Genomic DNA, 13,686 nt, shown 5'->3' with positions numbered 1-13,686 from the left:
ATCTACCATTAATTCAACCTTGGATTCATTATATCATTAACCAACGTGGATTTTACAACAATACGGTTTCGGGAAACAGTCGTGATTAGCTGGTTGATTTACTCAACGATTCTACTCATCGTGCCTAGATCTAGACTTTTTTTTAAAACGCACCGATCGCGCAAAACTTTGGAACAGTTTACCTCTTCACATCAGATTAGCTCCCTCTATTTCCACCTGTAAATCTGCTCTAAAGACCTATTTATTCTCTCAGGCTTTCAATACTCCTTGATCTTAGGTTCGGTTATTGTTTTATTATTGTTGTGTGTTCATTAAGTTTGGTACTTTTTTCTTCTCTATCTTTTCGTTTGATTACTTTATATACATCACTTTAGTCAGCCTTGGTTGTTTTAAAATGTGCTTTGTGCTAAATATTGTATTGTATATTAATTACCGGGATAAACCGTTTTACCAAATACTGTGAATTCTGATCCCCTCCAGATTATTATCCACTCAGTCTACTACACTATTCGATCTGTTAGACGGTTGCTTAAAGTGAACGGTATGAGTTGGCAGCCAATCAGAGAACAGAATTTTTTTCCCCAAATTACATTTTGTTGCACATCGATTAATAAATAAAATTTAAACTCAGAAGCAGTTTGCTATAATTATCAACTTTTATTATAATTTGATAATCACTGCTACACACCTTAAAAGTAAACTCTGACCAACAGGTTATCAGAACAGAGATACTTTAGATTTTGCCTATTGGTAACACATGTTTACAATAAGGTTCCATTAGTTAACATTGATTAATGCATTAAAGGAACACACCACTATTTTTGAAAATAGGCTCATTTTCCAACTCCCCTAGAGTTAAACAGTTGAGTTTTACCGTTTTTGAATCCATTGAACTTTTCATTTTCTGTCTGTCTTAGCACACGTTGTAACTACAGAAGTGTCAAGTTTTAAATAGTAAAAATATAGAAACTCTTTGGTTATTTTTGAGTGAGATGCTAAAGGTCTAATCAGATTCAATTCAATTTAATCTATGCTAAGCTATGCTAAAAGTGCAACCGCCAGACCCGGAGAATGAATGGATTCGAAAACTCTAGAGGAGACGGAAAATGAACCCCTTTTTCCAAAAATAGCTCAAAACAATGAGCAATACATTTGTTACATTATTTATTTATCTTTGTTAACACTAGCTCATAACATTAACAGTTAATAACACAACTGTTCATTCTTATTTCTCAAGTCTATAATACTACAAATAATACTAACTTACAACTTTTGATTTCAATGTATTAGTAAATGTTGAAATTAACATAAACTAATACATGCTTCAGGGGTATTTTCATTGTTAGTTAATGTTAACAAATATAGTTAACTAATGTTAATAAATGGTTATTGATTTGTTTAGTATTCAATCATGGCAAGTTATTAGGAAAAAGCAAAAATTAGCAAGCAGAAGAGTTCATGATATGTAATTAAGTTCAAGAAGAAAACAATATAAGCAGACTTAAAGCAGAACTAAAGTAATAATTGTGCTCTCCATTAATATTTGCATACACTCCTAAATAGAAATACACTCTTAAACAGAAAAGTAAACAGAAGTATAGTTAAATCCAAAGAGAAATGCATAAGCCAACACCATAAGTAAAATCACACTAAATCCCATATACTCAAAAAGATGCTCTCCAATTTTCCTCAATTAATTCGGAATGCAGATGTTGATCGATGACGATAATGGTTGTTGCTTTTGAAAGAAGAGGCTTTTGTCTTGTCTCGTATTTTCTAAAAAGAAATATACACAGTTATTGAAATCCTGAACCATTTTAAAAGACAAAGCTATCACACAGACAATGTTGAAGCCAAATTAATATCAGGTGGATGTTTTTAATATTATAACATTTTGTTTAATGGTGTTTCTACCGTGAAATGTCTGTGAAATGTCTTTAAAAATACTCTCCCATTCAAAAGACACAATTGCACATTTTTAAACAGTAATAGTTCAATTTTAACAGTCTAAGAAATGCAATAGTCTAAAACGTTCTATCATGACTTTGTGTTAAAGAAAAACAACTTCAATTTGAATCATATTATCATCTGGTGCTTACCAATGCAAAACTAGAAAATACACATTTCTTCACATTCCCTCAGACGTATTCACTGAATCCAGCTTTAACATCTTCTTGAATACTCTTGATTTTTTCGGGGGGAGCAGCAGGTAGAATGGCAAGCAATTCGCGTTCGATCCTTTCTAGTCTTGCAGTGCTCTTCTGTTCATACTCCTGTTTATTCTTCAGGACAAGCTTTAGGATCTCACCCTGTGCCTCATCACAGCCTTTCTGGAGCTCGATTCGCTCGGTCTCAAATTCTGGTTTAGTTTTATCCATGGCCATCAGTTTTCCCAGTGAACTGACACGGCCCATCAGGTACTTGCTGGAAACATCTGTGTATGTTCCAGAGATTATATAGACCAGATTGGCAAGGTTACTAGCTTGGAAAACTTGAAAGTACAGCATATCTTTTGAGAAGAGCTTTCCGCTGTAGGAGAGGAGTTGAGATGTATTCTCAGATGTTGAGACAAAGTTTTTGAGAGTTGTGCTCAGGCTGATTTTCACAATGTTGGATACCATCTGAAATAAGAGGACCATCTTCTCCCACTGCTCCTTCACTCTCCCCATGGCATCCAATCCTTTGGTCAGCATTGCTATGGTAGTTTTGAAGTCAATCTCTTTCAGTTCACAATTTCTCATAGTGACCAGGATATCAATCAGTTCCTTCCGGTTCTTCTCTAGGTTCTCCATACACTTATTATAGTCCTCTCTTGTCTTGTCCAGCTGAGCTCGGGTCTGCTCTATGGAAAATCTTGCATTATCTGAAGCCCTCTGGGAAGCAGTCGGTCTCTCTAACTTTTGTTCTTCTTTAAACATCATTGGTGGTTTTTGAAAAATGGCTGGAGAATTTGTGACTTCTTTGCTTTTGCTATCAAAACTACGAGCAGACTTAATCAGGTTCGAGACCATTTGTATTATCTGAGTGCTTTTGTCTTTGTCCAGTTTGCCTTCTGGTGCATATTTTGCAAGCTCAGTGCATATTTCCAAGCCCTTATTTGAAATCCCCTGTGCTTGTGTCTTTGCGTCGCTGTCAGGGGTTTCTTTAAAAATTTCATTGAGTCCTTCAAACTGTTTTGCTATGAAATCCGTCTTTGTGGTTTTATTCTTCTGATCGTATAGGTTTGTCCAGTCAATGTGGTTCCCCTCACTCTTCACATTCATAAAATTAAGGAACGTCAGTACACAATTTAGAATTGTAGCTGATTTACTATATACATTTATTGCATCTATCATTTTAATTTTTCCCAAAAATTGTGCTGGTTGAGAAATAGCAGTTGCCAATCCATTAAGTAGGCCTGTAATGGACTGTGTTAACCCACTCACAACATCCATTCCAACCATTTCCCATCCACTGGGGAGAGAATCCATGGCTTTCTTGTAGTCCTCATGAGCCCGATCCATTTGCTTCTCCACAGCACTCATTGTCTTCTCAAATATTTTCTTGGATTCTAGTGCTGACTGCATCCTCAGTTTGCTCTCTTGTATTTTTTTCTTCATTGCTTCCAGCTCCTCCCCATAAAAGCTCTGTGCATTGATACACGCTTCAAGCAGCTCTTGGATGATGTTGATCACATCGGTGAAATGCTTTACAGCGCCCTCAGACAACTTAACACATTCTTCAGCAACGACGATGATATTGTTCAGCTGATCAGGAAGAAATGTGTTAACAACTTCATTATCATCTTGGAACAGAATCCTCGCAGCTGCATTCATGTAATCTGGAACTTGGGAGGTATGGAGGCGAATCTGATCCATGCTCTTATGGGCCTCAAGAAATGCCCACCAACCAGAGTTACACACTTGCATAAGGCAGGCGCGAAAGGACTCAGGGTATTTGATGAATGTATAGCCATCTTTGGGTGGATTTTTATTGACAGAGAAATCTGTTGCGGACGAGATGAACACCAGTTCTCCCAGGAGGGCTATAGATAGAGGTGCTGGAGTCAGATACTCTTCCCAGTTGGCATAGGGCTGCATTATGATTTTAGTGTGGTTCCTCATGTCTTCAGCAGTAGTAAGACCTTGAATAGATTTTGAGATTTCAGAATCCATGACGTTCCTGTTCCTGTTTAAAACAAAGAAGAATTTTGGAATCTCACTTTGTAGCTTGTATTGAACAATGTTCAGCATTCATCACAACAACTTTTTTACTATATATTGACTTAAATAGATGAGAGAGAGAGAGAGAGAGAGAGAGAGAGAGAGAGAGAGAGAGAGAGAGAGAGAGAGAGAGAGAGAGAGAGGATCAACATTCTGAACAGACATACTACAACCCCAAATCAGAAAAAGTTGGGACAGTATGGAAAACGCAAAAAAAAAAAAAAGTGATTTCTACATTTACTTTGACTTGTATTTCATTGCAGACAATATGAAAACAAAATATTTCATGTTTTGTCTGGTCAACTTCATGTCATTTGTAAATATGCATCCTTTCCTGTCATTCAGACCTGCAACACATTTAAAAAAAATTTGGGACAGTAAAGCATTTACCACTTTGTAATGTTGCCATTCCTTTTCACAACACTTAAAAGACGTTTAGGGACTGAAGACACCAAGTGATGAAGTGTTTCAGGTGTAATTTTGTCCCATTCTTCCTGCAAACAAGTCTTAAGGTGGGCAACAGTACGGGGTCTTCGTTGTCGCATTTTGCGCTTCACACATTTCCACACATTCTCTATTGGAGACAGGTCGGGACTGAGGCAGGCCAGTCAAGTACCCGTACCCTCTTCCTCCGCAGCCAGGACTTTGTAATGTGTGCAGAATGTGGTTTTGCATTGTCTTGTTGAAATATGCATGGACGACCCTGGAAAAGATGTCTTCTTGAAGGCAGCATATTATGCTCCAAAATCTCTATGTACTTTTCAGCATTAATGGTGCCTTCACAGAAGTGCAAGTTACCTTTGCAAAGGGCACTGACACAACCCCATACCATGACAGACCCTGGCTTTTGGACTTGTTGCTGGTAACAGTCTGGATCAGTGTTTCCCAACGGGGGTGCCGTCTGACGAGAGCAGGGGTGCCGTGTAAAAGTCCTTCAAAGATTATTATTTTTTTTTAAAGTGATCTCTTTTTAAACTTTGTTCAATGCATGCGAGTGCTGTCGTATGTTCGAATATGACCAGTCATTTTCGCCGTCATCACCCAGGTGTAGTGCCAGAAGACGCAAATGAGAATTTGCGCACGTTGTGAGAAAATTTGTCTCTGTGCACTCATCCGAAACAGCGGATGAGTACAGCGTGCAAATATTGAGTTCTCTTTCAACACACACGGCGTCCATTCCTCCCAAAAAATACCTGAAATACTGCTTCATCTGACCACAGTACACGTTTCCACTGTGTGATGGTCCATCCCAGATGCCTCCGAGCCCAGAGAAGTCGACGGCGCTTCTGGACACTGTTAACAAAGGGCTTCCTTTTGGCACAGTACAGTTTTAACTGGCATTTGTGGATGTAACTACGTATTGTGGTACTTGACAAAGGTTTGCCAAAGTAGTCCTGAGCCCATGTGGTGATATCGCTTATAGATGAATGACGATTCTTGATGCAGTGCCGCCTGAGGGATCGGAGATCATGGTTGTTCAGCTTAGGCTTGCGCCCTTGTCCTTTACGCACTGAAATTCCTCCAGATTCCTTGAATCTTTTAATTATGTTATGCACTGTTGAATGTGAAATATCCAAATCTCTTCCTATCTTTCTTTGAGGAACATTGTTTTTAAACATTTCAATAATTTTCTCACGTATTTTTTGGCAAACTGGCGATCCTCGGCCCATCTTTGCTCCTAAAGGATTAGAACTTTCTTGGATGCTGCTTTTGTACCAAATCATAATTACACCATCACCTGTTGACATCACCTGTTTCAAATCACATCATTATTTAACCATTTTACCTCATTACTAGCCCTAAATTGCTCCTGTCCCAACTTTTTTTGAAATGTGTTGCAGGTCTGAATGACAGGAAAGGATGCATATTTACAAATGACATGAAGTTGACCAGACAAAACATGAAATATTTTGTGTTCGCAGGGGCGCAGATAGGAGTTTTTAACTGGGGGGGACCAAGCTGTCAGCAAATGATATAAACTCAATTTGTTATTTGGCGTAATTTGGGCTTTAACTAGTGCTCAAGTAGTTACTTTGCGTAATTTGGGCTAATGATTTGCACTTAAAAGCCATTGGGGGATTCTTATTTGAAATCATGGATAAACAACAATGAACAAAGGTAAACAAAGACCTACCTGAGCACTAGCAATGCATGATCAGACTGTTATTTGTCTAGTATGCCAATCACCCACCAAAACTTAATTTGTCTTCAGCAAAGTATGTTTTATTTAAACATTTGCTTATCTCAGCATACAAAGTCTATCATTATGAACAAAAAAGCAAAGAACCTACAGTATGTGCAAAAAAATAATAATAATAATAAAATAACAACAACATATTTACATAAATAAAAATAAGTATGTATACGGAGTATGAGAAGTCTGTCTAGTGCAGCCAAACAAATTTACTTAATGAAGGACCCGAAAACATCTCTCCTCCTTTCATTACCCTGAACATACTGCTGGGCAATTTCTTGTCTGTCCAGTCTGTCAAGCCTCTCTTGGTGAATATGGCACACAGCAATGCCATTGAGTCTTTTTTGTGTCATGGTTGATCGCAACCAAGTTTTCAACCTGCGTAACCCACTAAAACTGCGTTCTGCCTCAGCAGATGATATGGGCACCACCATCAACAATCTTACTAATGTCTCTACCTGATCAAATAGGCCCCTGACTTCAGGGGGCATTTCTCTCAAAGCATGCACAGCATCTGCAGTTGTGCTGACCTTGTACTTGTTTTTAAACATGGCTAATTGGACTTTCAAGTTTTCCTCGTTCAGTTCAGGATATTTCCAAACTGCTGCATTATTTGTAATGGGAGTCAGGAGTGAGTTTTCCAGTTCTTTTAAAGTTTGAATGCCTGGTTGCATAAACTTTTCAGTAGTTTGTGCATCTACTGTGTCAAGGACACGGTAGAACTCTAGTCTGTAAAAATCCACAGCTGATCCAGGTGTGTATGCAGGAGCCTGCCCAGAATATCTCTTAGGGGGCCTATGTGTGCGTGGTGGAACAATGGTCTCTAGAGACAGATTGCCACACATGTCTCCTGCCTCCTTAAAGACTGCCTCAAAGTGTTCAGTGTTTCTTTTGGATTTCAAGCTTTCTTGGACAAGAGAGACTGCAGAGAGCATGCCCTCCACTGTCTGAGTGTTTTTCTGGAGAGATGCATTTAGAACCTCTAGTTCACTGATCACATCTAAAGCAAGCAGAAGTCCCAGTACAACATTACCCTGTTGCAGTCGAACACGTAAGCCCTCTGCCCGGCTTGCAGATCCAGAATTACTTGCAGCCATCTCATCCAGTGCATTTAGTACCATCCCATATTGGCTGAGAACAGCACGGATAGCAGGTGAGCGTACAGTCCACCTAGTTGGACATAAAGGCCTGATGGACAGGGCTGGCCCTTCCCCTTCAGCTGCAACAATGGCTTTAAACTTGTCTTTCAGCTTACCAGACTGCCCAAAAAATGTGCCAAGTTCATGTATCCAGTCAAGTGCATTTCGCACGACACTGGAGGCTGAGCAAGCTTGTTGTGTAATTAAATTAACACAGTGTGCTCCACAATGTATATATGGCGCTAGAGGCTGTGCTCGCTGAATAACAGCCTGGGCACCCGAGTACTTTCCAGACATATTTGAAGCCCCATCATATGCTTGACCTCTGAGGCCAGATATTGGCAAATTCAGTCTCAACAGAACGTCCAAAATGATTCTGGCAAGGTTTTCACCTGTTGTAGAAGTTGTTTCATACAACCCTATAAAGTCTTCGTGCACCAGCAAATCAGTGTCAACATAACGTAAGCACAAAGCCTCCTGCTCAACACCAGAGATATCCCTTGTCCCATCCATAATTATCGAATACTGCAACACTGGAAGGGACCGGATCTCATCTGCAATTGTCCTGATAATCGATGAACTCATCAAATTTATACGCTCATTTTGACAATCCCAAGATGTGTGCACCCCCCTCTTTGCAGATAACCACCTAGTGAAAGATTGATCATCTTCAGCTTTGTATTTTAAAAGCTGGTCAAGGTTACCTTGATGATGTTCATGCCCCCTAAAGGCCAATCCCTGCCTCGCCAGAAACATCTCACCCCCTATTATTTTTAACAGGCTAGCTCTGTTTTCTGCCTGCTGTATACTGACTCCACTGCTCAATTGTGTAGTAACTGGCCTGTTTTCATAGGCAGCAGTTGTAACAGCAATGTTGTGACCCTCTGATTTCTCATGCATGGAAAATTTTTCAAGTGCTTTTTTCCAGTTTTTAAATCCAGTACTGACAAAAGCTGGGTCTATACTCTTGGCTTGTGCTGGTTTCCCTGTCTTGAAGTACTTAGAGCAATGAAAACACAGAACACTATCTGTACCCATACTAACATGCAGCCAAGGATACTTCTCATACCATGATTTTTGGAATGTCAGTGTCCGGTCTTTCATCACTTGTTTTTGCAAAACTTTAGGGTCAGGTTGATTTGGCTTTGTATATGTCATTTTCATGTCAACATCCTCTCCCTCTGTGTTGCCTCCTGTCCCTCCTTGTTGTTCTGTCCCTGCTTCTTCTGTCTGTAATTCTACTGTCTCTCCTTCCTCATGCTGTCTTTTTCTACTGTGGCTGCCCTCCAGCAGATCCTCACTTGACTGACTAGGGCCTGCTTTAGTGTCATCAGAAATTGCCTGCAGGCCAGGAGGACAACATTTTAAATCTTATCATTTCAGTTATAATTTCATAATTCTCTATACCTCTATAGAATTTCACAACAATGTGAAATACAACATATTCCTGAGAATTAATGGCTAAAACTACTATTTCAAATGTCTAAGAATAATAACAAATTTGAAATTTAAATGTTAATTACAAGTTTGTTGCAATTTACAGATCAGAAATATCTTTCAATGATGTAGGACATATTAAGAATTTTTGTTCATCCAAGCCCATAATTTAAGAATATATATCCTCCGTTGCTCCGTACAATAAAAAAATTGATTTCCTGCTATACGAGGATGTCAAAAGTTTATGTAGGCCTTTATTTGTTGTTTGCATAAACCTTGCACCACACAAATTTACTTATTATAATTATTTTTATAGTGGCTTACATGACAGTGAACTCAATTTAAATACAGTACAATGGGTTAAATGATAAGATAAAACATTATTTCCTGACCACGATAAATTGTTTGATTTATCCAAGCATTCTTTTTGTGTTCATTCATTATTTGCCTCTGTCCACTCACCTAAATGCATAGTTATGGTCTCCACATTTTGCTGTGTTTGCTAAGTGCAAAAGCCTTCTTGCCGTTATTGTCAGACTACCTATTCCCCTTAAAAAATCTAACCTGCCACATCTGGGAAAGTCAAAAGGCACAGGATACTTACATTGTTTGGTTTTTGAAAAAACGAGGTGATTGTTTTTTGTCTCTTCATTTTCTTTATGTGGCATTTATACAGTCGATTTTTTCACAGACTCAGCTCAGTCATAGATGGTATATGATCACTATGGTTACCGCAGGCACGATTGAGGCAGCTACCAGCTCCTCATAGGACCCCGGCGTCACTCAGGAGAGCGAGAGCGAGAGAGAGAGAGAGAGAGAGAGAGAGAGAGAGAGAGAGAGCGAGCGAGCGAGAGAGAGCGAGAGCGAGAGCGAGCGAGAGCGAGAGTGAGTGAGTGTGTAAACATCGGTCGATCGTGTGTTTATTGACAACAGAACAGCGTGTAGTGAGAACGCGGGTACAAAGTAATAGTGACCAGTGTAGATTATTATTGTGTGTCACCCTGCGTCTGCCCCGTTTGTAGGGATAGTGAGGGCGGGGGACGGATCGGGTCACTATGAATCTGGGGGGGACATGTCCCCCCCGTCCCTAGTGCCATCTGCGCGCCTGTGTGTTCATATTGTCTGCAATGAAATACAAGTCAAAGTAAATTTAGAAATCACTTCTTTTTTTCTTTTTTTTTTGCGTTTTCCATACTGTCCCAACGTTTTCTGATTTGGGGTTGTAGATATGAGCTCCTATTAATTCACATAACTGCTGTTATTATCATAATTTCCCTGGTTTTGTTTAATATATTATGCATTCTATTTGTATCAATGTCTTTTCATAGAATGCCAAGGAAATATGGAATATTTTTAAGAATGGTTTTAACCATATATTGAAAGCTAGTGGGGAATAAAATTACCCCCCCCCCCCCCTTTTTATATTTAAAAACACAACTGACAGACGCGTACTGCTTTAAATACAGGTGATTTATGTCATTAAATAAATGCATTTAAATTATGTAAAAAATACATTTGATTATTTTTATTTTTTAGTGCCCTTTTTGGTCCTTCTGCCCCTGAGGAGGTTGTGCACGCCACTGCTTTACATACAGCAAGGGAGATATCATCGAAATTTCCCCTGTAATAAGTCAGTCTTGTCACTAAGAAGGTACTACAAGCTTTGGAACATGAAAAAAAAAACTTTTTGGTGAATTACTGTAATTTTGTGTACTGTATGTACATTAGGGGAGTTGTTGTCTAAAGAAAAAAGATATTGGCAAAATATAATAGTCAGTTTGCCCACTAGGCATTTTCCATAGCCCTGTAAACATTAATTTGATAGATTACTGGGCTTTCGTTTTGCACTGTGTGGTGAATTTGCAGACGCTCCCTAAAGCAGCCTAGGCGGACAGGCGATAGATATCAAACCTAAAACTAACTAAGTTAGCTATTTAAATTATGGGAGGCAATTCCGGTTCGGAGACGTTCCACTATAGACTGATGTCTAATATAATCATTTTAACTTTTAATTTTTTAAGTGTTATATTTTTCATCTATGCCTATTGATACCTTTGATTGCAGAATGTTTGCTTAGGAAGTTTAGGATGTCATTTGTTTCTCTCTATGTTCTTGTTGAATCATATGAATAAAGAAGGGGGATTGTGGGCTGGTTTTGGCCAATAACCATCCTGGCTGTAAATAGGCCCCACTCTGGCCCTGGTTGCAGTGACAGTAATTTCTTTATTAAAAACAGGCAAAACACCCTGTTATTATAGTATTAAAACATATAAATAATGGTTCTCAATCTTTACTTTTGACAATGTGTTACAGTTACAAAAAAATGAAATTCGGTATCATTAAAGCTACACTGTGTAACTTTTTTAGTCTATTCTTAGCTAAAAACACTTAGTTCTTTCAAAAATATATGTGCTCATTAATGTATATTTACTTCTTTCAAGTAATAAAGTATTCTCGTAAGTTTACAATATGCCATTGAAAATACATAAGGTAATGGGATCTAACGGTGGTCACCATGTTGCCCCTCCATCCTGAAAGTACATTAGCCAAAGAGGGACATACCCGTAAATTCAAGCTTCGCCTTTCGCGTTCAAAATTCCCTCCCTCGCGCATGTGCGCGTAAACTTGTTCAGACTTGTCTGGTGCATGTGCAGAGAGTTTTCATCTCAGCAGCGTCCAGTAACAGAGTTATACGGAGTTTCCTGGCTTGTTTATTCCTCAAAAGTCTGTTTTTCCTTTGTGTGGTATTTCTGTGCGTTAATAACTCCGTAAGTAATAATATTTATTGTCATTGTAGATGTGTTTCAGAGTGTGTCATCGCGTAATTCAGTTGATGTCACCTCAGAAGTATTTTTGTGTCAACATACAATAGCGTAATGCTCACCTATTTGAATAATCATTCAGTTATTTTGTTATCAACAATGTTTATTCGTTTATAGAAAATATTTGCTTGTATGTATGTTGATGGAAATATGTATCAGGTCTGATCGGCATATTAACAATTGTTATACAGAGCACACTGCAGTGCTAACGTTAAAGTGGCGCACACACTTTTGTAACCGGACACCGCTTGTTAGCAGCAGCAGCGGCAGCTCCGCTCCTTTTAATGCAGCTGCATTTAGCGCCTATACGGTTATATTATACAAATGTAACTTATAAGTATAGTTATACAGTTCTTAACTGTGTATCTTCTGTCATGTCATTATCATGTATATTTACCATCCTTATTTGTTATCTCACAGAAACCACATTTATGTACATATCCACGCAAACCTGTTTATGCCTGAATAAACATTACTATCATCAAAGTTCACTCTGGATTAGCTGCAGTTCTTTCTAGCCGAATAATTAGGCCAGTTGAGTTCCAACCATCCCACTGCGCACAGAATATCCCACAGGCACCGTGTCGAATGTGGACGAGGTCGAACTGGAGGAAGCCATGTTAATCTTGGACTAAATCGGCCACCGTAGGAGTTGAAACGAAATCGGAATTGAGAGGAACAGAAACTTAAAGTCACTGGATGGTCATATACCTTTTCACCGCTAGATGGGGGAAAATATCACACAGTGTAGCTTTAAAGCATTTGGTAACATAAACAGAGATTGTTTTAAGTTTCAAATGTAGCTAATGAATAAAAAAACTTAATTTGGTGCAGTTTTACTTGTTAATATAAGAAGTCATTTGAATTGTAAGAGCCTTACCTTGTTGGAGAGTGAGAAGAGTTTGGTCAAGTCTTGGGTTAAGATCTGGTAGAATGGTGAAATGAACTCGTGCTGCTGCTTTTATTGCCATCTGAAAGGGGCGGAGGTGGAAGATAAGGACTTGGGGAGGAGTAACTAGAATGATGACTCATATTAACCAGTCTTAATGCTGTTATTATTGCTCGCAGATTAAATTAAAACTGTATGTAGATGGCGACAAAATCCTACTTGGGAGTTTAATGCTTCAGTTTCATCAAGAATATCCAGATAAACAAATCCATACATACTAAACTTCTTAAGCAAACATTCTGCATTCAAACTTATGACTAGAGTTTTGTTTGTTTTTCGAGGATATTAACTCTTTTTTAATTCCTCTGAAAAACTGCATGTTGTCATTTTTAAAGTTTCTCTTTATTTAATGTGACTTATTCATTAAATATGAAATAGTAAATATTAAATATGACTTATGACATGGGCTTTTGGTGTTTGTTTCCCATGCGCTTCAGTAGAGCCGAGGTGATTAAAAGTGACCTGAAACTCTAGTTTAAACGAATACAAAGACATTGAATCGCTCATAACTTTTTGAGAGAAATAGCGTAGACACTGGACCAGGTAAATATGTGTGGGGTTTCGGCCATGGACTCGCCAGGAAAGTTCAAATATATTCACTTTTCAATAAAATATTGCAAATATACTTACCACAAATTTTACCATCTTTAAATATAAAAAAGGAAATTATCATCATCATTTTCCCAATACAACTTTCAATTTTATATTTTAGTATATTTTCTAAAAATATATCTTCTGAAAATATACTTAAAATGAAAGCTCTGTGTACTCTTTTAAAGTGCATTTATTTGAACATTACTTTAAAATATATATATTTTGTATATTTTCAACTGTCATTGTAACAATGCACTGAAAGAATATTTTAAAAATATCCTGACGTTGTAATATATTTAAAGTTAAAGTATCATTTTTGATAGTTGAGTATAATTTTTAAGTAATTAAA

General features: G+C 38.1%; 1 protein-coding gene across 4 annotated transcripts in view; it reads right to left on the bottom strand.

Moving 5' to 3' along the window:
• Positions 1 to 635: 635 nt before the first annotated feature.
• LOC307127066 (uncharacterized protein) overlaps positions 636 to 13,686 on the bottom strand; it is a 290,663-nt gene continuing 277,612 nt past the window's right edge. Inside the window, exons 1-4 of one of the 4 annotated variants that reach the window (XM_079818042.1) lie at positions 12,675 to 12,729; positions 5,839 to 5,953; positions 2,100 to 4,167; positions 636 to 1,776 (exon numbers count right to left, since the gene is read on the bottom strand). In XM_079818042.1, the coding sequence (XP_079674168.1) occupies positions 2,139 to 4,154 (2,016 nt within the window). In that variant the 5' untranslated portion in view covers positions 4,155 to 4,167; positions 5,839 to 5,953; positions 12,675 to 12,729 and the 3' untranslated portion in view covers positions 636 to 1,776; positions 2,100 to 2,138. Of the gene's footprint in view, positions 1,777 to 2,099; positions 4,168 to 5,838; positions 5,954 to 12,674; positions 12,730 to 13,686 lie in introns of those variants that run through there. The other 3 variants (XR_013816596.1, XM_079818041.1, XM_079818043.1) reach the window with 3 other exon arrangements.

The sequence above is a fragment of the Gobio gobio genome, assembly GCF_949357685.1.
Source record: "Gobio gobio genome assembly, chromosome: 5".
Lineage (NCBI taxonomy): Eukaryota > Metazoa > Chordata > Actinopteri > Cypriniformes > Gobionidae > Gobio > Gobio gobio.
Note: the sequence above shows the minus strand (reverse complement) of the source record. Positions and strands in the feature narration are given on the sequence as shown.